The sequence below is a fragment of the Vicia villosa genome, linkage group LG6 (assembly GCF_029867415.1).
Source record: "Vicia villosa cultivar HV-30 ecotype Madison, WI linkage group LG6, Vvil1.0, whole genome shotgun sequence".
NCBI classification, from domain to species: Eukaryota; Viridiplantae; Streptophyta; class Magnoliopsida; order Fabales; family Fabaceae; genus Vicia; species Vicia villosa.
This window is the reverse complement of record NC_081185.1, coordinates 84,267,140-84,292,368: the sequence shown is the minus strand read 5'-3', so window position 1 is coordinate 84,292,368 and position 25,229 is coordinate 84,267,140. Positions and strand designations below refer to the sequence as shown.

At 32.9% G+C, this 25,229-nt stretch overlaps 1 protein-coding gene and 1 long non-coding RNA gene across 2 annotated transcripts; one reads left to right on the top strand and one right to left on the bottom strand.

The window, feature by feature from the left end:
* Nucleotides 1–8,552: 8,552 nt before the first annotated feature.
* LOC131611793 (uncharacterized) lies at nucleotides 8,553–10,351 on the top strand. Its single transcript, XR_009287143.1, has 5 exons — nucleotides 8,553–8,776; nucleotides 8,869–8,948; nucleotides 9,703–9,761; nucleotides 9,951–10,157; nucleotides 10,244–10,351. It is a non-coding gene; the product is annotated as an uncharacterized LOC131611793 (long non-coding RNA).
* Nucleotides 10,352–15,290: 4,939 nt separating this feature from the next.
* Nucleotides 15,291–24,222, bottom strand: LOC131614021 (uncharacterized). Its single transcript, XM_058885651.1, has 6 exons — nucleotides 24,153–24,222; nucleotides 23,686–24,041; nucleotides 23,088–23,287; nucleotides 22,547–22,715; nucleotides 15,399–18,260; nucleotides 15,291–15,308 (listed from the first exon to the last, which is right to left on the bottom strand). Exons 1-6 carry the CDS (start codon nucleotides 24,220–24,222, stop codon nucleotides 15,291–15,293), a joined length of 3,675 nt encoding a protein of 1,224 aa, XP_058741634.1.
* Nucleotides 24,223–25,229: the final 1,007 nt, after the last annotated feature.

The following is a 25,229-nucleotide window of genomic DNA, read 5'->3' as shown; positions in this document are numbered from 1 at the left end:
CGCTTTTTCTGGAAAAAGCGCTCTTATAGGGGGGTCTACCAGAGCGCTTTTAAAAGCGCTTTCGTAGCCTACGCCAGCGCTGGCTTTGGCAGCGCTTTAAAGCGCTGTTAAAGGCCAAAAAAGCGCTTTTAAAGCCCACGCGTGTTGTAGTGTTAATCGAAAATCAAACCAAAATCCCCTAAATTGATTTTCAATTGGTTAATAACAATTAAGAATCCTTGCGATACGACTCGAGCCATTGTCGCTATATTACGTTTTTAAAATACTCGTTTTTGATCCGCGCGCGACAGCGTATCACAGACCATAGCATACTTCAAAGAACCTACTATATTAGCATATGGAATAATATTCATATAAGCTCTTTCAACATCAGTACGAAGACGCTGATTCACACTTAGCTTGAATTGAGGGTTTGCGAGGTCACAACACGTTTTGAATTCGACATACCAAAATTTTCGAGAATCTTTCGTAGGTATGCTTCTTGAGATAAGCATAATTTCGAGTGCTTTCTATCTCTTCAAATGTCACTCCCGAGAATCCTGGATACAGCTCCCATATCCTTCATATCAAATTCCTTATTGAGTTCAGCCTTCACCCTAGTTAGATCTTCGACATTGTTGCTTTCTATGAGAACATCATCCATATAAAGCAATAAAATAACAAATGAATTATTAAGCCAAAATCAGAAGTAAACACTGTGGCCGAACTGGCTTCTAACGAAACTTATGTGTGCCATGAACTTGTCGAATCTCCTATTTTCTGTCGAGGAGATTGTTTCAGTTTATATAAAGATCTCTTTAGCTTGCACACATAATCTTTCTTCTTGTTCAAGATCGAACTGTGCCACCATGGCAAGCAACATTAGAATGGACATATGCTTTTTGAGTAAAACCCCTTGCGACCAACCTTGCCTTCTATCTCTTCGGCGCCACTCCTTTGATTCCTTCCCTAACTTTGGAAATCCACTTACAGATGATTTGTAACGCCTGAAAAAATAATTATTGGCTTAATTTAGACATTTGTGATGTTTACTGAAATTTTCGCGTTTTGGGGCAATTTAGTCGGTATTAGTTCGGGATAGCGGATCGACATTTAATCAAAGATTTTAATATTTTTAGAATTAAAAATATTAATGAGTTAATGTTTAGCGTTTTGGTAATTTTCCGAGTAATTAAGATTAGACCGGAAATATGAGGCATTGAGTAATAAGTCGATATATTAAAATAATTGGATTTTATTTTAATGGAATTTAAGTGGAAGTGTTATTTTTATATTAAGTGTAGAAAAGATATTGGGCTTAAATAATGACATCTCTAAGTATTAAGGGGTATATTTTATTAGGCCCATTAGGAAGTGGTAACAAAGTAGTAGTATCATTTTGTCATTTTGGAGAATAGAAAAGAAAGAAGGAAACGAGGAAAAAAAATGAAGAAGAGAATAAAAAAGGGGTTAGGGCTGTGAAGAGGAGAAGAAGGAGACCCAAAGTGTTGCTCTAAATTGTTATTTTTTCTCTAATTTTTCATTCAATCTTCTTAGAGCTGCACTCAATCCAAAGTAAGGGGGATTTTTTCTACCTAAATGGGAATATGACGGATTGTATGTGGGTTTATGGTATAGATTTTCATTGTGTTGTGTTAATTTTGTTTTCTGTTACTGTTTGGAATTGCTATTGATTTCCATAAGTAAATGTTGTTGTTCATTAATAATAGTTTCTGGAAATTGTTGTTTTCGTTTTAGACTATCTACTATGTGGTCTCTTGTTTTCATTATGTGATATTCGTTGTTATATGCTATGTGCCATGACAGTATGCTCTTAAATTGCTTTGCTGTTTCCACATTCCATATGGTTAACTAATATGTCATAATGGTATAACATAGATGAAAATGGACCATAGTCATAAAATAGAAATATATAATAGAAGCACACCATTATGAAATGGAAATATATTAATATAATAAAAGTGAAAATAAAAGTATAGTTATGAAAATGAAAGGTGAAATGAAATTAAATTGGAAACAGTAGTATGCTAGAGTGGGAAATAAAACAGTTCCATTTGATCAAAATAGTCGAATTAAGCGGTATAATTAGTTGTTCGGAATTTGATGAAAATTTACGTGGTAGCTAAGTTTAATTAGTAGATTACGAATCGACCGAAATTGTGTTTGATTTAAATATTCTTTATAAATAGATGTTAGTTTTGTGATGGAAATTGACACACATTTTAGGAATAGAATATAATTGAATTGAAATTAATTTGGTATGATTATTAATTGGTTGATTTAATTAGTAGATGAATTAATTTCAATTAGTCTAATTAATTGGAATATACTTAGACTTGGATAAATTATTCGGTTTATCGGTAAATTACGGTATCTTGAGAATGTGACCGTAATTGTGATTTGCTTGAATATTTATGTTGAGAATAATATATTGCTATGCCAATGATGTTGTCTTGATAAATAATATTATGTCTAATTGAATTAGTTGATAACTGGAAGTTGATTCGGTTTACTTGATAAATTAGCATGTTGAGATTATCTTACGAATTGATTGAAAGTGGTTTTAATTTGGATGACTTTGTTAATATGTGAAATTGAGTAACTGTGCCGATGTGCCGAAACGTGATGATAATTGTAATAATCTTGATGATATGTGAATTGTATATTTGTGACGATTTTGTTAACACACGAAGTTATATGTTTGTTGTGATATGCCGAAGCATGAGGATATATATGTAATGACTTGTTTATATGCGAAGTTGTATAATTGCGATGATGTGTCAAAACATGATGATGTTTTGTGATGATTTGTAATACGTGATGTTGTATATATTTGTGATGATGATTTTGTGACTAAGTGAAGATGAAATAGTATGGTGACGTGAATTACCTCGTATAGATGGTAATTGATTGTGATATAAGCTTATGCCTTATGACGATATGAGATTGTGATGAGTATGCTGTATTGTCTTGTGTGTCAAGTCACATTTCATATGCATACTCTGTGACGGCATGGATTGGCAAACTAGTGACGAAGATTTATGCCTTGTGCCTCTGAATTGGGCAATTGGTGACAGGGGCTGATGCTCAGATTGGTACCACATGCAAATGCACAGTTGAGTCGCATTTGAGTCGTTGTCCGTTATTGTTGGTTGAAGTTGTTGATTATGCATTGTGATGCTTATATGACGATATAGATGCTTATATATTGACTTGTTGAAAATTCTTATATATTGATAATGACGCTTATATGTTGACTTGTTGAAGATGCTTATATGTTGACTTGCTGAAGATGCCTATGTGTTGACTTGTTGACGATGCTTATATGATGACTTGTTGAATATGTTTATATGTTGATATCATGACTATTCATTGATGATGTTCTTTGTGCTGTTTATGTTGATGTTGTGTGAGGCGGTGATTCATTTATATTATTTACCTAATATATGATTTATCATGATCCTATATATATAGTTTGATATCTCACCCTTGCTTCTGATGTTTCCCCTACCATGGGAAATGGGCAGGTACTCAAGTATAATTGTGGAAGTTTGTTGCTTCATCAAGCTCAGTTGGTGTGTTGCTCTGATACGTAGCACTCGGGGGGTTTCTTATATCATTATTTCTAGGTTGTTGATGTTTTAGTTGTTGTTATTATACCGTTGATTCAAAGTTGAATAATGTAAAGTACTTATTATACTTCAAAGTAGTTTGAGTTGAGATAAGCTGATAGTTGATTGTTAATTCGAATGCTATATATCAGTGTTGAATGAAATACAAGTTGAAGTTTTAAGTTGATATGTGATACTCCAATGTGTTGTTTGAAATTTTTAAATACTCTGATATTTTCTGCATTATAATTTTTGGGTAGAATTTGGGGTGTTACATGATTAACCTTGCTCCAGCACGTTTCTTGATTAGTTCCCAGGTGTAATTATCATGAAGAGATTTCATCTCATCACTCATGGCCTTTATCCATTCAATCTTATTTTGACTCCTCATAACTTCATTATAGTCTCTAGGTTCTTCGTAGAAAACCCCACTTGTAGAGATTAAGTCATAAGCAATAAGATATGCATACCAAGCCTCTGAGGTGGATTGGTGACTCTTCTCGACCTATCTCTTGATAATAGGTAGTCATCGACAGTTTCCTCAACTTCCTCAACATCTTATGCTTCTTCTTCGACTTCATCTAGGATATGCAATTTAACATCAACATGCTCCACCTCAACAGGACTCTCTACCTGTTCCAGCTCTTCATTAGATTTTTATGCACTTCGATTAACATCGTCAGTTTTCTCAAAAGCCATTTCAACTTCATTGAAAACTACATCTCGACTGGTGATACTCTTCTTGTGACCTGGCTCTAGGCACCATAGCCTATAAGCTTTGACTCTTTCAGGGTATCCTATGAACATGCATTTCGGAAATCTAGGTTTAACCTTGTCTTGCTTAATGTGAGCATAGGCTACACAACCAAATACTTTCAATTGTTTGAGATCTGGTGAATGTCCCGATCAAACTTCTTCAGGTGTATTCATATCTAACATAGTCAAAGGACATCTATTTATCAGATATATTGTTGTCGAAACACCCTCAGCCCAGAACACTTTCTTTAACCCAACACTAGTCAATATGCATCTAACTCTCTCCAAAATAGTTCGATTAAACCTTTCAACCAAACCATTTTACTATGGATAGTTTCGTGCCTTGCAAAACCAGAGGCAGCCAAAAAATGTCGAACGCCTCATTGCAAAATTCAAGGCCATTATCAAGTCTCAACCTCTTGACCTTTCTGCCAGTTTCATTTTCAACCAGAGTCTTCCAACTTTTGAAATTCTCAAAAGTTTCATCCTTAGTCGTCTAGATAAATACCCATAAACTTCTAGAATAATCATCCACTATGGATAGAAAATACCTTGCTCCAAAAGGTGATGGACACCTTATAGGCCCCCAAAGATCAGCATGGATGTAATGAAGGGATCCATATATTCTTTGTTTTCCTTTGTTGAACTTCACTCTACAAGATTTTCCAAGTACACAATGTTCACAAAACTCCAGCTTTTTGACTTTGTCTCCACCAAGCATATTTTGTTCTCTAATTCAATCAGACCCCTTTCACTGACATGGCATAATCTCATGTGCCAAATTTCTATCTTCAACAAAGGTTCCATGGATGCAACATTTGTCGAACCACTTACAACTTCAGCCTCAAGGGTATACAAGCCTTGTTTCTTCACGCCTCTCAAGACTTCCTTCGACCCCTTCATGACTTTTAGGACACTCTTCTCTCCTTGAAAAACATACCCTTTCTTGTCAAATTCACTAAGAGAAATCAAATTTCTCTTCAAATCAGGTAGAAACCTGACTTCAGTCAACAACTTTACTGACTCATCATTGAGCTTGAATCTCACATATCCAACACCTGCAATCTTGCAAGCTTTGTTGTTTCCCAGCAATGCGGATTCACCATCTTGATCACATAATTCCTCGAACAAGTCTTTGTTTCGAGTCATGTTCCAAGTGCAACCTGAATCCATAATCCTCTCCTTACTAGAGTCAATGCTTAAAATCACAAGAACATTAGATGATTCAAAATAATCTTTAACAATGGCTGCATTGTCATTATCCTTACCTCCACGATCATTCAGAATTTCAGGGCACGCCGTTCTTGTGTTTCCCTCCTTCTGTCAATGATATCATGGAATACCAGATGCTTTGCCACTGTAATACTTCTGCTGACTTTTACCTATCTTCTTGTCGAACTTACCATCCTTTCGCAAGAATTTTCTCTTAACGGCCAAACCTTCACCAACCATCAAAGGTTTATGCTCCTTTCGTTCGTTCAAGTCCTTAGAATACAAGGCTAATTGAACTACTTCGAAGTTCAGGGACTTCGTTCCATACAAGAGACTTTCTTTTAAGTGAGCATGTGACCTAGGCAAAGCGCACACCATCAACATCGCAAGATCTTTATCATCGATCTTCCCATCAATATTTTCAAGATCAAGAATCAGCTTGTTGAACATATCCAACAACTCAGCCAACACTTTATCCACAATCATCTCGAATGAATACAAAGCTTGTTTCAGGTAGAGTTGATTTACCAGCTATTTGGTCATGTACAAACTTTCAAATTTCACCCAAAACCCTGACGCCGTTGTCTCCTTTGATACCAGTCGAAGAACCTTATCACCAAGGCTCAATATAATTGCATTGTGGTCTTTCTCGATCATGGTCGTCTTTTCTTTTGCTGTTAACACAACGTCCATAGCTGCCGCTCCTTTCAACGCTTCCAAGCAACCCTGCTGGACCAGTAGGACTTTCATATTCAAATTCCATAGACTGAAATCGTTCACTCCGGTGAACTTTTCAATCTCATACTTTGTTGAAGTCATCTTCTCCATGCTCACTGCAGCAATTTGTTGTGAAAAAGATGCCAAGAACATGTTATAATAGGAAACACAATGGGAAGTAAGAAGAACAACAAGGAATTGGTTATAATTGCTATTCTTTTCTTTCTCTTCAAATCAAGATTACAAGAATAACAAATAACCCTCTTGTCCTAAATTAAGATTTGCCGCATACAATGATGAGAGACTAGTATGTTATTTATAATAAACCTAACATTCTAAACTAACGAGTTTTTTTCACAAATATCCATTATAAGCTAACTTAAACAATTGGACATTACAAACAAGCCCAATTTGAAATACTAACAACCCTAACATTTCGACACCCACATACTAGAACACACTTCGACTGCAGTATGTAGGTCTTCGATAGCAGCATGCGAACTAACTTCGACCTATTACATATTCTCTGTCAAACCAGAAGCTACCCTTCGATATAATAGAGTTCGATCCAATTCTCACACTTAATAATCTAATACTTATTTTGCGCAAGTATATATGAATTTGTGTTTTCTTTTATAACTCAATTTTATACACATTATTAATTATTCTGGATGTTAATATGTTCCAAGAAAAATAGTGTAACTATGTAATTCTTGTTACATTATGATATTGATTCAATTATTCAAGACGTTTTGAGCGCGTAAGTGGTATTATTTGTAATACTCAAATTGTACTTCTAGTTTTGGATAATTTTCATTCATGTTTAATTTTTACCAACATATATATATATATAGAGATACAATTTAATGTCTCGTACATTAAGACTTAAAAAGCCAAAGTTCTTTTTCCTAAAAGAGTATTATTTATGTTTTTTGACATTATTTTTTTTTTCAATGTATTACTTGTGCTACTTGTGCTTTATGTGTATTAATAACTATGTAAAAATTATTTATAGACGCAGAAACAACCCACCGAATATTGGAGTGGATACTATGTTTGAAACATATTCTGCATGTTGTCTTCAAAAGTATTAGTAATTCAAGAGTTAAAAGTATTACCTTTATTCATTCATGTGCATGTAATTTATTTATAGTTATTAAGTTAATGTTATTGTTAATTAGGAAAAGATTTATGTTAAAAGGTTTATAATAAAGAGTTATTTTAATTTAAATTTTATTTAAATTATAAGTATTTAATAACTCAACCGAGATAAAAGGATTTCTCTCGTAGTAGTGTGTCCAATTATCTCAATTTTAGCAGAATATATTGATGAAAGATTTGTGAGGCTCAAATGGTGGAGAGTATTATTTCTATTGTTGCAACTCAAATGGCTCGAAGACTTCATTCTAATCATCATTGTCATGCACGTGTATATGTAAGTAGTTGTTAGTTTTTAGATTTGTAAAAAAGTTTTTTCGCAGTAGTATATCCAGTTATCTCAACACTTAAAAAAAAATTGACTTTCGGTGACACTCATTTATAGTGATGGATCAATATTTGTCACTAAATACCACTTTTACCAACAGTTTTACTCAATCACTAATATTTGTCACTAAATACCACTTTTACCTACAGTTTTACTCTATCACTAATATTTGTCACTAAATATCACTTTTACCTACAGTTTTACTCCATCACTATTGTCCTATTAGACAAAAAAATATAGAATTGATTTTTACTCTTAAGCAAACAATATTAACTTTATATTTTTAAAAAATATTACTATTTCCATTAAAAATAATTAAATTATTTATGATAACAAAAAATTAAAATATTTTTTTATTTAAACAAAAATTAATTTTGCTCACAAAATAATTTTTGACCAAAATTAATTGTAGACTGTAAAACAATTAGTCAATTATTATAAATAAAAATATTATTTTAATTTATTCTCACCATAACAATTTTTACTTATTACTAAAATATCTTTTTATTTAATATCTTTTTTCCTTTTATTTATATTTATAAAATTTTAATGATTAATTATTCAATATTATTTAATTATTTAATGTGAATTGTGTTATTTTTAAATTTTAATTTTAGTTTTAAACTTAGTTTTTTTAATAAAGTAAAAGCTATGAGAATTTTGAAAAAAAAAATCTAATAAATCTCATATTGTGTGTATCAAACCCTTGTTTGTATATATGTCTACCAAGGAACCAACCACTAAGAATAACTTTAGATTTTAAAATTCTGAAACAAAACTTATATATAATCTATTAATTTCTCTTTTAAAATCATTTTCCCTAATAGTTACTTTGATTAATCTAATCGTTTCCGAAATCGCTTCTCACTTATCGCGCCTCTCACAGTCTCACTTTCATTTATAAAACGCTTCTCATTTCTGCACATTCTTGTTCGAGAGCTTCTCACTTCCAAGTTTCTTCTTCGAGCATAATCTTGACGCCAATCAAACAATGGTAATATTGTTTCTTTCTCATCCTATTTATTTATGTAGTTCATCACAAAAACACTTTAATTAATCGATTACTGAACGTGGTTTTGTGTCTAGTGACCTTCAACTACTGAACGTGGATACCGTCGTAGTTCAAAAGGAATTTACTAGGAGCAGCAATCCAGTGACTTGTCCTTGTAAGTTGTTGTTCTTAATCGATTCTTGCTTTATGTTGTTAGCTTGTGTTTTGTTCTGCCATAGCAAAATTGATTTGAAGAGAATAATTATGTTTTGATGTTTTCATGCTAAATTGTGTTGAAAATAATTGGAAAACTGATTTTTGTAAACAAGGTGTTTGTTGAAATGCCACAATGAGTTTACTTATATTGGTTTTGAATATAACTCGATTATAATTGTCGTACCAACCAAAGTCAAAGCAAACATCTACTACGAGTGTCTTTCCATCCTTATTTTGAGTCTTACAAATCTTTAGTTGGCAGCATTCACATCATATGCATTGGCATTTCCTGATAACTTTCTTGCCCTTGTAGACACTTATGGTGTAAGTATTTAATATTGTATTAGTTACCGACTTACCGTATATTTCATACAATAGACACGTATAACCTTGGCATCAGTATAATCTACATTGTTGTGGCTTAGTCCAAGTTTAGATTAGCTTCTAGCTTATGGGAGCTTCTCAATTAAAATCCATTAATGGTCCAACACTTATATAAAGCCTGTTATTTATGGAGAAATTATGTGAAATAACTTCCAAAGAAATTGAGATGTAGAAGCTAATTGCATATAGCAACTTATAGAATAGGCCATTGATTGAAGAATTTATTGCAAGATTCTCTTAATATTTCTTAATTCTTAACCAGAGGGCTAAGTATGGAAAAATAAGCTTTATCTGTTTCTGCATTTAATCACATTCATGTCTGTTGGCAGGTTGTGAGAAGTGGAGTTCCTAACTTTTGTGCTGTTGCATTAGCTCTCAGTGATTTAGGGTATGTTAAGACGTTTTTCATGTCTACCAATATCATTTGATTATAAGGTTTACTTAACGATCTGAACTCTTGTATTTTCTTATTTTGCTTCTATGAGTTGCTTCCTTGATTACTAAAATCGTCTATTTTTCTGCGCATGCCTGTTTTTTAAGCAAATGTTTCTTATGTTAAGAAGCTTGACCTGTGCAGATACAAAGCAGTTGGCATTAGACTGGACTCGGGTGACCTTGCATACTTGTCTTGTGAGTCAAGGAAGTTCTTTTGTTCCATTGAGAAGGAATTTGAAATGCCCGATTTCAGGAATATGAGTATCACTGCTAGTAACGACCTTAACGAGGATTTGCTTCAGCAATTATAAGTGAGAAAGATATCAGGGCAGAGTTTGTGTACAAAATGGTGAGATTTTTCCAGGAATGTTTTGGTTATATATGTATGTGGTTTTAGTATTCAAAAGTGGTGATGTGTGGTTTTTATTTTTGTAGAAACACGGGCATGAAGTGTATGCGAGCAACTCTCACAAGCGACATGTGATAAAGGTTAGAACCACGATACAGTTTTTGGTCAACAGGTGACATACTCTTAAATTGACTCAAATAAGATTAGATTTGTTCAATGCATCTTTTTGATTTGTTTTTGGACAAGGAGAATGTTATCTGATGGATGGTATGATCTATTCCATACAACAAACACTATATTATCTTATCGCAACTTAACAATTCAACATTTTCCTCTATATGCAGGTTATGGACATTCTTGGTCCAAGTTTGTAGGATGTATGGTATACCTCAGGCCAATGATTAGTATAAGCTTAACTGATGCGGGTCATGATTCTAAGGCAAAGGTTTTGACGATTCATCCTACGAGTTTGGAGAATTTCTTTGTATGTCTTGTCTTCTCATGTCCTTTTATTTGTAATTGTTCTTTTCATAAAAGAATACAAGTCATTTTGTTTATTTGATAGCATTAATTTTAATCTTTTATGAAGTAATTTTGATCAATATTTTTCTATTATTTCAAGAAAAATTTAGATGAGTTTAGATGCTGAAACATGAAAGTGAAGATTCAAGAACATTCAAAGTTGTAGATAAATTAACATATGTAGGAATTTTATATTTTATATGAAAATTCAATATAGAAAATAGGAACATGGAGTTTGATTTATAGTAAGATGTTGAATATATGATTTCTTTTGTAGTTATTATTTTTAAATATAATATGAAATCAAACTTTATATGTTAAACTATATTTTTTTTTATAGAGTGGTCTCCTTCCTTCCGTACCGACTAATCCACCCGAGAGCATTACTACCCCACGTAGCCTCCGAAAGTTGGTCCTAGGCACCTTCGAACTCAGGACCTCAAGGGGAGCAAACCCTTGAGACCCAAGCATCCTCCCACTAGGCCAACCCTCTCGGGTTATATGAATTTACTTAATAGAAAATGGTATAATGGTTTAATTTTAGTTATTTAGCTTGTCATGGTTCAAAATGCATTGTAAACATTTTAAATGAGTAATTTTTTATTTTAATAGTAATATTTTTCAATTATATTAAAAATTGAATTTATAAATTTATTATATATTTAAATAGTAAAATTATATTAATTGAAGTTATAGTGACGGCTAGAAAAATCTGTAGGTAGAGTTTTTATTATTACATACATAATATACAGTGACATTCACTATAACCGTAGGAAAACGTTTGGCCGTAGCTAAAAACTACTGTGACATTCAATTTAGGGTCACACTATGCCTCCTTATAGTTGACGCCAAAGGTGGGTGTCACTCAAAGTACAATAGACATTTACCTACAAATTATTGACTTTTAGTGACATTTTTTGAGTGTCACCAAAAGTCAAATTTCTTGTAGTAGTGCAACTCTTAGCAGAATATATTAGTGGGGGGTTTGTTTGAATTAGGCTCAAATGGTGGAGAGTATTATTTCTATCGTTTCAACTCAAATGACTCTTACACTTCATTCTAATATCATTGTCATGTCATGCACATGTATATGTTGTTGGTAGTTGTTAGTTTTTAGATTTGTAATTTTAGGATGGATTGGAAGTAAACAATGTGATATTTCTTTTAAGTTTGTACTAATTTTGTCTCTTAATTATTAAATATTGTTTCAATTTTGAAAGATTTACTTAGGTGGCATTGTTTATAGTACTTTGATAGTTTGAGATGTTTGTAAGATTTATTTATTTATCTATTTATTTGAAAATTTCTTTTATAATTATAGTGGGTGTGGTGTTTAAAAAAAATATTGACAACTTTTTTTAATTATTAAAATAATGCAAAAAAATATTGCCAAAGAACATATGTGTGCGTAACTCAATTTATTGAAGTGTCAATGTCTGAATATAAGTTTGAGATTTAATTTGTTTAGACTTACCACAACTATAGGTTATTGGAACGGAAAATTTTTGTGAGTATAAGAAAATCAAAGTATACAGAACAAAGTGTTCGTCGATATAGGTTTTACAGCTTATACCAACGGTTTTGCAACATTTTCCTATGGAATTATGCCGTGACTATAAGTCAAATTTCTTTATGGTATGTTATTAGAAGAGGATCAATTAACCATATACAAATGCTATACCACCTAACTACCTTATTTTCACGGAAAAAAATTCTCTTGAGTTTTAGATTTATAATTCAGGCCAACACATCTAGATACTAAAATAATAAAAAAGAAATTAGGACAATTCATTGGAGCACTATGTACTTGGTTGAACATGAGTTATGAGTTATGACTAATCCAAATTTTAAAAATCACAAATATTATTATTATTATTATTATTATTATTATTATTATTATTATTATTATTATTATTATTATTATTATTATTATTATTATTATTATTATTATTATTATTATTATTGTTATTATTTAACTAAAATGGAGTACATAAAAGAAACCACAAATATACCCTCACCATTCTTTAAATCAAAACAAATTTTATCCCTTCTTCATTAACATAATTCGATGCCCTTTGCTTTCTGTACTTCACTTTAAGCTTGTTCCCAGCTTTTAAAATTCTACATTTACTAGGACATCACAATATGTATATAAGGTTTAATTTATTTTACTTATTCGATTCTTTTTCTTATCCGATTACTTATTCAACCTTTATTAAACATATAAAGGTGTTACAAAATGTAATTTATTTCAATTATTATCCCATGCAGCAACAAACCAATCCAATACATTCTCCTTTTGGAAATCCCATGACCGATGCAATCAATTGAGTCAATATCTGCATCATTCTTTAGACTTGGTGTTGATCCTGCTACAAAATTAAAATCAATTCTTATTTTAAGCTATGGATTTATATGTTAAGAATGAATGAAAAGAATATATAAAACTTTATTTTGGATTAAAAGATATTTAATTATAGATTTAAGCAAATATTTCTATGAAAAGTACAAATAAGCAAAATTAAATAAATAAATAATTTGAAAATTTTTTATTAATTGAATGTTAGAAGAAGTAGAACTTAATGTGCAAAGTTTATTTGTTGCTTACCCGAAGACATGACCAACCCAGTGCATAAAAGTCCCATGAGAAAAGATTGGTAAATGTGCATTCCCATATTTTGTGAAGATTTTATCTTTGAACTCTCCTTTCTTTGGTTTTTACAATATGAAGAGAACACTTTACATTCCTTATATATCATTCATTTGATGATACAATGTTGCTAGGTTTAATTTATAGATATAAATATTTTATAGTGACAGTGCATTGATAATTAACCTCTATTTTAAAATACATTTTGTTTTTAATATTTAAAAGTGAAAAAAATTTTAAAAAAAAATCATAAAAATTAGTACTAATTTATTCTATATTAATACCTTCATTTTTTTACTATAAATTATATAATGATGCTATATGAAAAATATAAAATATAAATTATAAAATTACTTGTCAATAATATATAGCATGGAGAAGATAAATAAAATTGACTAAAAAAATTACATTAATATTTATTAGTATTGGAAACCGACTTATAATTTTGTATAATTTTTTTTCAAAATGACATATAATAAAAAATTAAATAAAGGGTATAACATAAATTTTTACCTTTATTTAAAAAAATTAGTTAATATAAGCGACTATATTTTTTATTCGAGATAGAAAAAAAAAACACATAAGCTTTTAAAGCTATATTTTTTGGAGCTTGAGTATTCTTTTTTGGAACATTTTAAAACAGTCAGAAAAGTCCATTTGCAAAAGGTTTTATAGGTTGCTTGTGGGAGCTTTTGGTAGTTGGAAATTTAAGATTTTTTCAAAGTGACTGGTACGTGAGTTTAGATTGACGGTAGATAGAATTGATTATAGTATAATTAAATTTAGTAGAATTGATTTTAATAGAATTTAGTGTAATAGAATTGGTTTATATTTAAATATATTTATATGAGTTGAACAATAAACTTCAGTGTAAAAATCACCTAGAATCAATTATGAAACCGAAAAACTATAAACTAATCTTCTAGTAAAATCATTTCTGGAGATTATTTGGCGGATGGGAGGTTCCTGTTAAGATTAAATCTTTTGGATGGAAATGCTTTGTCAACATTCTGCCTTCGAAAGATCTGCTTTCTTTTAGAGGTATCACATCTTCTTCTGCCAATTCTTGTGTATTTTGTTGTCGCAATGGCGAATCGTCACTGCATTCCTTTTTGCTTTTCCATATTGCGGATTTGGTTTGGAAGGATATAGCTGAATGGATCTGTTTGCATGATTATAAAGCTAATAGTTTTAAGGAGAGTTTCATGAAGTGGATTTCGTTTTGTAAACTTTTTAAAGTTAGGAGAGGAAAGGAGGGAGTCGTTTGGTTGGCGACATGTTGATCCTTATGGTTGTCTTGAAATGGGATCGTGTTAAGAGGCGACTCGTGTAATATTTCAAATATTGTTTGGGGAGTGAAAGCTTTGGTTTGGAGGTGGACTTTTATAGAAAAAATTATACAACTCAATTGTAACTTTTACGAGTTTAGTAAAAATCCTTTGTTTTATTTATCGTATGTTTCAATTGACGTGTAATTTTTCGTGGTTTTTTTATTATCTTTGTGATCTTCGGATCTCGTATGAATGGATTCTTGCTTATATAAAAAAAAATTCTGAAGACAGAGTTATTGCAGAATCAATTTTGCATTTTAAAAATATTTTTACCTCTTCTAAAATTGAAACCAATCATCAAATGTTAAATCAAAGTCTGACCGATTCTAAAGAATTAAACTCTTTAAGCAACATATCAATTTCTGGTGGAAGAACTAAACATCAATTCCCAAAGAGACTATCATTCAAAAGAGTATAAGATGCCAAAACAATAGAGAAAACTCCTTCCTTTCCATGACTCTCCTATTTTAGAGAATAACTAGTGTTCTCTATAGCTAGAAAAAAATTCCTTTCAAGATTCTGCTCTCAAACAAAAACTCTTTTTTTTTTTTTGTAAGCAAGATATATTATATGGAACAAAAGTTCACAAAGACAAGATTACAAAAAAGAGGAGCAAGATTCAAAGGAAAATTACCCACCAATTGGAACCTAAGATAAGTAAAACAATGGGTTTTTGTCAAACTCATAAAAATTACAATTGGTACGGGGAATATTCCCGATAAACAACCATCTCCAAACAAGAGTCTTGCAACTCCAAACAACATCCCTAGAACTCCACACCCAATTCTTAAAAATCACCCCATTCCTACCAAGCCAAATACTCCACACAATTGCCAACCACACAACACCCACCTTTCCCTTATTAACTTTCTTCAATTTACAAAAAGATCTCCAAATCCAATAACTCTCCTTAAAATCCGGCTTTTTATAATCAACCAAACCTATCCAATTTGCCATTTCTTTCCACACCTCATCCGAATTATGGCACTCAAAGAAAAGATGAACGGGAGATTCAAAACCATCATCACATAAAGAACATAGAGGATTAGAAGAAGATGGAAAAATACCTCTATTCATAAGCAAGACTTTTGTAGGAATCCTATGCTTGAAACAACGCCATCCAAATGCTTTGACTTTTAACGGAATATCGCCCTTCCAAACATAAGGAGTCACAAAATCGAAACAATTAGGCGGCCCAAAAGACAAATTAGAATTTTCCATGATACTATAAAGAGAGGAAACGGAAAAAGATCCATCTTCCGACGGACCCCACACAACACGGTCCTTCCCACCAATCGCTACCGGATTACAAGAATTCAACAAAGCTCTCATTTTGACCTCCTCATTCCCCAATACCGAAGGTATAAAGGGAATTCCCAAATCATTCCACTCCCACACCTCCCCTATCCAAGCTCCCATACAAGCTACCGAAACATCCTGTAAAAGAGAAATAGCAAATAAAAGCGGAAATAAATCCTTTAAGATACCTTCCTTCATCCATTTAGAATGCCAAAAAGAAATAGAGAAACCATCACCAATCCGGAAAGAAATATTATCCACAAAAACACCAACGGGCATTCTCTTCTCTAAAGATAAAATATCCGACCACCACACCGAATACGTGCCCTTACTCTCCACCTTACCTCCTTCAATAGCCATCCTAAGATTAATATCACCGTAGCGAGCCTTTAACATCCTATACCAAATAGAATTAGAATCCTCCAAAATACGCCATTTCCACTTTGAAAGAAGAGCCAAATTGAATTCTTCGAGTCTCTTAATACCAAGACCCCCCTTATCCTTATTAGTACAAACTTCCTTCCAACCCACCCAATGAACTTTTTTCCTCTCCTCCAACCCCCCCCAAAGGAAATTGCTTTGGATAGAATTAATCTCCCTAATTACCTTTTTCGGTGCCAAATAAAAGGAGAAAGTAAATATAGGTAAACTTCCTAACACCGAGTTCAAGAGAGTTAACCTTCCACCGAAACTAAGAAACCTACCTTTCCACGAACTTAACCGCCTCTTAATGTTTTCAACCAAAGGACTCCAAAACTTAATCCTTCTAGGATTAGCACCAACCCGAATACCTAAAAAAGAAAACTCCTTATCTTCCCTCTTACAAGAAAGAAAAGAAGTTGCCACATCCAAAAAACGAGAATTAATATTTACTCCAATGAGCTTACTCTTATTGAAATTAATCCCGAGACCCGACACCATCTCGAAACCTCTTAAGACCGCCTTAATAGCCCATAAATGCTTCCAACTACCGTCGCCGACCAAAATAGTGTCATCCGCAAATTGAAGAATGTCAACAAAACATCCCCCTTTTACGTTAACACCAACAAAGTCCCCGTTTAGCACCGCTTTATCCACCAAAAGTTTTAACCCCTCCGCCACTAAAACGAAAAGAAAGGGTGATAAAGGATCGCCTTGTCTAAGCCCCCTTTCAACCTTGAACTCTTTAGTAGGACTACCATTAACGAGAACGGACATATTGCTAGAGAAAATCAACACTTCCATCCACCTAATCCATAGCTCCCCAAACCCCATCCTTTTCAACATAAATCTAAGGAAATTCCAACTAACCTTGTCATAGGCCTTCTCAAAATCCACTTTAAAGAGAAGACAATCTTTGCCTTCCTTCGAACAAAAATCCAACAATTCATTAGCTACAAGAACCCCATCAAGCAATTGCCTACCCGGAACGAAGGCACTTTGACACGAAGAAACTATAGAATGCAACACCTTTTTAATCCTACCGGCCAAGACTTTAGAAATAATTTTGTAAATACATCCAACCAAGCAAATAGGTCTAAAATCATCCAATCCCAAAGGATTGGAAGATTTCGGAATAAGAGAAAGAAACGATGAAGTGATAGACTTTGAAAGAGCTCCACCCAAATATAGGGCCCTAAAACAATTCATAAAGTCCTTCTTAAGAAAATACCAACACTTCTTCACAAAAAGAATAGAAAAACCATCCGGGCCCGGACTTTTCGTTCCATCACAACTCCAAACCGCTTCCTTAACTTCCTCCTCGGAAAAAGGTAGCTCAAGAGAAGCACTATCTACCATAGATAACACCTTAATCGGGACATTAGCTAGCTCCGGTCTTCTAAAATTATCCTCACGAAACTTACTATCAAAGTGACGTCTCACTTCTTCTTTAACTTCCTCCACACCATCTATAATACCTCTAGATGTGGAAATAAAACTTATATGCTTCCTCCTCCTCCTTTCTTTCATGACACAATGAAAATATCTACTATTAGCATCACCATCATTAAGCCACTTCAACCTAGACTTTTGAATAAGCATATTCTCTTTAATTCGAAGATTCAACCATATTCTACTATTGGCATTTCTTCTTGCCTCTTGAATATCTTCATCCAACACATCACAATCATCCGCCTCATTCAACTCCCTAACCCCTTCCTCCACTTCTAGATCAAACTTACCAAACACCGTAGTATTCCACCATCTAAGCTTGTCCTTAATGATACGAAGTTTTTCTTTTAGGACAAAGTCACCTCTCCCTCTAACATTAATCGCCTTCCATTCAACTTCCACAAAATGCAAGAACTCCTTTACTTTCAACTAAAAGTTCTAAACAGGTGGATTATTTGAATTAATAGACTTTAACATTTTATTAAACTTTTAATATTGAATTTAACTTATTTTTATAAAATTAGCTTCATTTTTATAAACCCTAATAAAATTTTATCTTAAATAAACGTGAGTTTTTTTAAACTAATTTCTTTTTAATTTTTAAGTTTGTAGAAAAAATTATTGTCAATTTCGTTGTAGAAAATAATATACGTTATTTGTGTATATATATATATATATATATATATATATATATATATATATATATATATATATATATATATATATATATATATATATATATATATATATATATATATATATATATATATATATATATATATATATATATATATACGCGTTTATTGATTATAAAAAATTAGTTAAAAAGTAATAATTTATTCATATCAGATTATATATATAAAAACTCGTATATTAGACAACTAGTCATTATATTTTCTTAATGACAGAGACTACTCAATATATTTGATCTGTTCATATCATGTAAATATCCAAAAATTAGTGAAAGAAAGAAGTGGATTTTTAGTATTATTTTTCTAAATGAAGTTTCTTTTTAAGGGACTTGTCGTGAAGAATGATCATCTCATCATTTATGGTTATTTATCCCATCGGAAAGTGACGACAATATTACTAAAGTTTATTGTTTTTACTTTTTTCCTAACTTCTCAAACTCTTAATTACCATATCAAGAAAATAAGTAGCAGGTGAAATATATTTATTTCTTTTTTTTTAAAAGGTGTTTTATATGCTTCTTTTATACTAAACTTTTAATTGCATCCTTAAATCAAGATGACACTAATCCAATACAGTTTTTACTTATAGTATGGAGTTGTTGGGTGACGAATTTGTGGATTTCTTCCGTAACTGCGCTAAAATTAAGTGTTTGTCCAAGAGGCATATTAGGTTAGTTATTTGGCTTGCCACGGTTTGGAGTTTATGGCTCAATCGTAATGCGGTAATCTTCAAAGATGAATCATTTAGCTTCATCGATTGCATGACGGAGATCGTTTTCACCTCTTGGAGATGGATGTGTACTTTTTATAACCGAGTAAACCTTTATAATTTTTACTCTTGGAATATTCTACCGCTCTCGTGTTTTGAGATGTAGGAGCTTTCCGTTTGTTTTGTGGGTGGAGTATCCCTTATACTCCCATTAATTCCATTGCTTATTAAAAAAAAACTAATGTTACCGCACTATTAAAATTTATGATTTTTTTAATTAGAATTTCGATAAATTAAAATATCCTCAAAACTCGATAAATTAAAATCTTTTTTTTAATAAGCAAGATATATTGATTCAGAGTACAATGGGAACTCATGCCCAATTAATTACCCATTAAAAACTATTTTAAATGATAAGAAAATTACACCAATAATAAAAACTACAATACTTGCCACATTGTCACATGATAACACTGAAACGCATCAATATTTGATTCGATATGCACATGTTTTTATCATTGTTTTGTTATTATTCCTAGTATTATGTTGGCGTTTTATCTGTTTTTCAGGTAAATAACCTTATTAGAGGATTACACGAAGAAATGAAGTCAATGAGACGAAAAACGGAGGAAATTGATTAATTCACACTAAAGGCGTTCGTGATGGCATTTTTTATGGAGAAAGCCAAGAGGCGAGTAACTTGGTCCACCCACCAACGTTCAGGAAGACCAATTCTTTCCATTTTTTGAAGATGGCGTTCGCCATGTAGGGGTGGCGCTCACCACCATTTGATTTTCCATGTAGTTACAAAAGTGAACTTGTGCTTGTTCTCCACTTGCTCCACTCGTTCCTATACTTTCTCACACGTTTTCAGCAACCGTCATGACATGATTTAGGGTTTCTATGCATTATAAATAGGATTTTCTTTTCACTTTTTATCCCATCCAAACTTAGTACAACTTAGGAATATATTCAAATTCAAAAGGCTTTAATTCTTCACACCAGAGGATTATCACATTGTTGTTGTTGTCGAGTTTGGAGCAATTCTATTTTGAAGCAGTTTATCTTTTCGCATTTGCATTCCTCAGAAGTTTATTTCCTGCAGTTACTTTCAATCAAAGTTTATTTCCATTGTACTAGATTCAAGCCCCCGTTTGGAGTAGGTTCTTATTTAATTCACCTTTATTTATGTTTTATCTATTTACTTTATTCACACGTTTATTTTTCTGCACGTTTTTATTTATCAACATGTTTAATTCCATCTTCCACACAAAACCTTCTTCATTTACCGTAATCATGTCGAGCTAAATTATTAGTGCTGGAATGTGAGGACCGTCAAATCTACGGTACTCTGTTTGTTATTTCTTATGATTGATACCATGGGCGGATTTGGTTTTTATTCAATTTCTTCTGAATTTAATTTGGCTAGCAGTTACGAAAGTAAAGCCAATAATACATCAGATAAGATCGAAAGCTTTCTAATACTTAAGATTAAAATTGATTTGTTTTTGGTTAACAAATACCGTGATAGTACTTTGTTAATTAATTAGGAAAGCTTAATATTTCTAGAAAGTGATTTTGAAACTATTAGCGGGTGCGTTTCTAGATTTAAGATCCGGGTGTCCGAGCATATGCTGGAAACCTTTTTAAGATAAACTTTCCAATCAAAACTACTTTTCAACTGAGTCAAAAGTTTAATTTCTTAAAAAAGATTTACTACTTTAATGCAGTACACAACTTGGGAATGTGACAACTTCGTTAAAGATTAGAGAGTAAAATTCGATTCTGAATACGTGAGAACGACAATTCCTCTTCATTAACTCTTTTTTTCAAAGTAGTAAATATTTCCTAGTAAGTAATCCTATCTAGAAATAGTAAGAGTATTGTTTGGTCAACGAGAATCACACTCTAGCATTATCATTCCTTATTACTTAAAAGTTTATTGCTTTATTTTATTCTGCTCATTGCAAACCTTCTAACGATAGCCTTAGACAAACACCATAACAATAGTAACGATAGATTGACCATTAGGTCTCAGTGAGTTTGACAATATTTTATACTACTTTAATACACTTTGTATACTTGCGGATACACGCGATCACCATGCACTCTTAATTTTTGAATTATCTATCATTTCTCACTCTCCACAAGCACCAAGGGGTTGCCATCTGAATATTGTTTTCATTCTTCTTCCATGTTGTCCCTTTTAAGGAGTTGAAATATTTTTTCAAAAAGTGACACTACTATGGAAAACACATATAATCACGGTTGTGAAAGCCCTATAATAACAATTGTGAAACCCCTATAATCATGATTAAGAAACCGTGGTAAATTTTTGTATGGTCATAAGTAGGCTATATAGAACCACAGTCTATTGGTCATGGTAATAAACTGAAAAGTATGCTACATATAATCACGGTTGTAATAAATACCCGTGGTGAAAGGTTAGTCATCATTTTTCATCTTTTTCCACATGTTTTGCCAGATACATTGATAACTTTCATCATAATATATAATATTAAATATTTTTAACTCGACAATAACAAGAACAACAAGAACAATAACAAGAACATTACATACAACGACAATAACAACAAAAACAACAACAAGAACACGAACAACAATGACAATAACAGCGACAACAACAAGAAAAACAACAACAACAAAATAAATAAATAGAGTTGTTAAACAAGAACAATTTACCTGACACAACAACTAACGTTGCTAAGTTGAACCTATGCTTTACATGCCTTGACGAAGTTTGGAGGCAGAAGATGAAGTTTGTGTAAGTACGTCTAGGGCAAATTTGAAAGATTTAGGAGCGTTATATATCTTTTAAAAAAGTAGGCGCCACTTTTCACCGTGGTTGGAATTCCATCCATGGTGAAAACACTTCTAAAAAAAGGAAATTTAGAGAGGGTAGAAATTCTTCACAAAAGTGTAAAATTTTTGTCACAAACTATTTCAGTGAGGGAATTGGCGACAGTCCAAAATTCGTAATGAATTTCGATGTAGCAAAAAATTAGTGAGTACATTTTTAATTTTTTTTAAATAAGCAATGGAATTAAACAAGGGAGTATAAGGGATACTCCGCCCACAATACAAAAAGGAAAGCTCCTACGACTCGAAACAAACGAGGGTAGAATATTCCAAGTATGCAAATTAGAAAGCTCCCCTAACTTGTAGTAAGATAAAAGCCAATTCCAAGAAAAAAGGATTATATCTGACATACATTCAGAAAAACTAAATAACTCCTTAAAATTAATCGCATTACGCTTCAACCATAAACATCAAACCGTAGCCAACCAAATTACCTCCATAATGTTCCTCTTGGACAAACACTTTGCTTGATCAAAAAAGAGGAAAAAATGGACAAACTCCTCAAAAAACAACTTCGCGACGTGGCCTATCCAACCAAACACCCTCCTCCAAATACGCGAAGAAACCTCACAATCACCACATATGAGATATAAATTCCTCCTCCTTCACACACGAGACACACATTAAGTCAATATTATCCATCAAAACTCCCCTTTTGAAGAGTTGATCTTTTGTTGCAATTCTATTGTGTATACACCTCTAACAGAAAAAAATAATTTTAGAAGGAACTTTAACCTTCCACAAAAAATTCACAGCTTTAACCAAACCCGGATTTAAAGGTGGCCCCGATAAATTAGACTCGAATCGATCATATCATGACTTCACCAAAAATTCGCCCGTGGAATTTTCTCTCCAAGCGAACTCGTCCGCGATATCTGCCTACATACATCGCTGCTGCAGCAGCGTGAGAAATTCCTGCACCAAAAAAAAGGCACGAAGTTGTCCTCTACCAGCAGCTGCTCCATTTTCCATTACCAACTGTCTGCCTCAACCTTACCACCATCAGCCACAGCCATCAAATGATTTGCTGCCGCCCGTAACAGCTTTGGGAAAGCCTCCATGATGGGTTGTTGGTCTAACCAATAAGCATACCAGAAAGGAGTAGCTTCTCCATTCCCCACTCTAATATCCACCGTCCCCGCAAAATGTTTGTCAAGTAAACGATCATAATTATCCTAAATCAAAACATCTCTCCACCAAATAGAGTCTTTATTACCCACCACCGAAATATCACCAATTAAAACCCTGAGTTTCACATTCCCATATCTAGCTTTTAGGATTCCACACCAAACCACCTCATTCTCGACTAAAATCCTCCACTTCCACCTGCTAATAAGCGCCACATTCATTATTTCCACATTTTTGACACCTAAACCACCTTCCTATCTAGATTTACAAACGGTATCCCAGCTCACCCAATGGATTGTTCTTTTTAAATCTCCCCCGCTCCATAAAAAATTGCTTTGAATAAACCGAATCTCATCAAGCACCTTCGTTGGTGCCTTGTAAAAAGATAAAGAATATATAGGAATAGCATTAAACAACGCATTAATCAACGAATCGGTGCCAAAACCTTGAGCAGAGATGGTTCTTCTCTCAGATTAATAAGGAACGAAACTCCATCGATCACTGCTTTAACTATTTCATTGATCGCTCCTTTCCACCCTGATTTAATAGAAATTCTTGCATCTTCCATGCTAGTGCGTGCCACCGTAGCCTCATCACTCTTAACATAGGTGCCACCGTTTTTCGCTAGAGCTTTGAAGAAGCTTTCTCCCCACGCATGGCATGGAATACCTGATATTCTCAGCCGCAACAATCTTTCTGAATCCACATCTTTTGGAACCCAAGGTCTAATGGAGCAGAACCAATGTTCCCACCACTCTTTCCACTCCTCAATGAATGTTTCCACCTCTCCGCATACCAAATCTTCAAGGATGCAAAGATTAGGTCCCTACACGGTGATCCTGATTGTGAAGAGGCCTTCTTCATGAAAAATCTTCTTGATGATCAAAGCATCCCTAGGGTATTTATAAACACCTGTATATGCCTTGCTATAACAATAAAGCTCGTCCTTCTCGGAAGAAAAAGCCACGCTTTTAACCCCCATCACATCCTCATCTTTATTATCCCAAGTTTTCCGATTATGAACGACGTTCGCAAATGATCTTATATCCGTCCAAGCCTTTGTACATTGTTGATCAGTGCATTTTAATGCACGTTCTTCCATGTTTGTACTCAAGTATTTCTTCGGTTTGTTTTATTTATTTTTATGTTTTAATATGTTTTTATATTTTATTTTATTTTTGCACTTATTTGTTTTTCGTATTAATTTTTCAGCAATAACAGTCTGCACGGAAACGATCATATCTAGAGTTCCAGGAGTCCGATTGAGGCGTTCTAATAATCGCCGGAAAGCTAAGAGAAAGAGCTACAATTCTTATGTTTGAGTCAAAGTCAGAATCGGACTGTAGAAGGGCCAGAATATGCGTTGAAGTTGCTGCACTAGCTTTAGTTAAGTTTCGGGTTAATTGGTTTTGGGCCTGGGTCGTATGTTTGACCCAGTTGGATTGTAAAACGGGTTGTGGCTTTGACTTAGGTTAGGCATCCGCGGTTACTGTTCATCTATCACTATTCACGAAAATATTTTGAAGCTTTGGTACGATCGTGTAATGGAGAACTAATCCGAAGGTGAAATCTGCCGGAGTCGAGTTCCAAATACTTTGAGGTTTTTTTATCAATTCCAATTAAATTATTCATTCCTTTCAATATCGTGCTCTATGTCTTGTTTGCTTAATTCAAGTTCCATAGAATATATATTGATTTGATTCGATGATTGTTCTTCCTATAATTTAATCGCGTTTGCTTTATCCGCGCAATTGTGTTTGCTTAATTCACAATACTTTAATCCGTTTGCTTAATCCGGACATTAGGAATTTATAATCTTGTAGTATGAATTGCGCTTGTTAATTCGAAATTACAATCGAATAGGAATTGAAATCATTTAGGGACTGGAATTATATTGACCGATGATAAGTTGGATGTCGAACCGGCAGATTAACCTGTTTTAATCACTTATTTCAAAACAGCTTATTTTCAGAATCACTTATTTTAAGC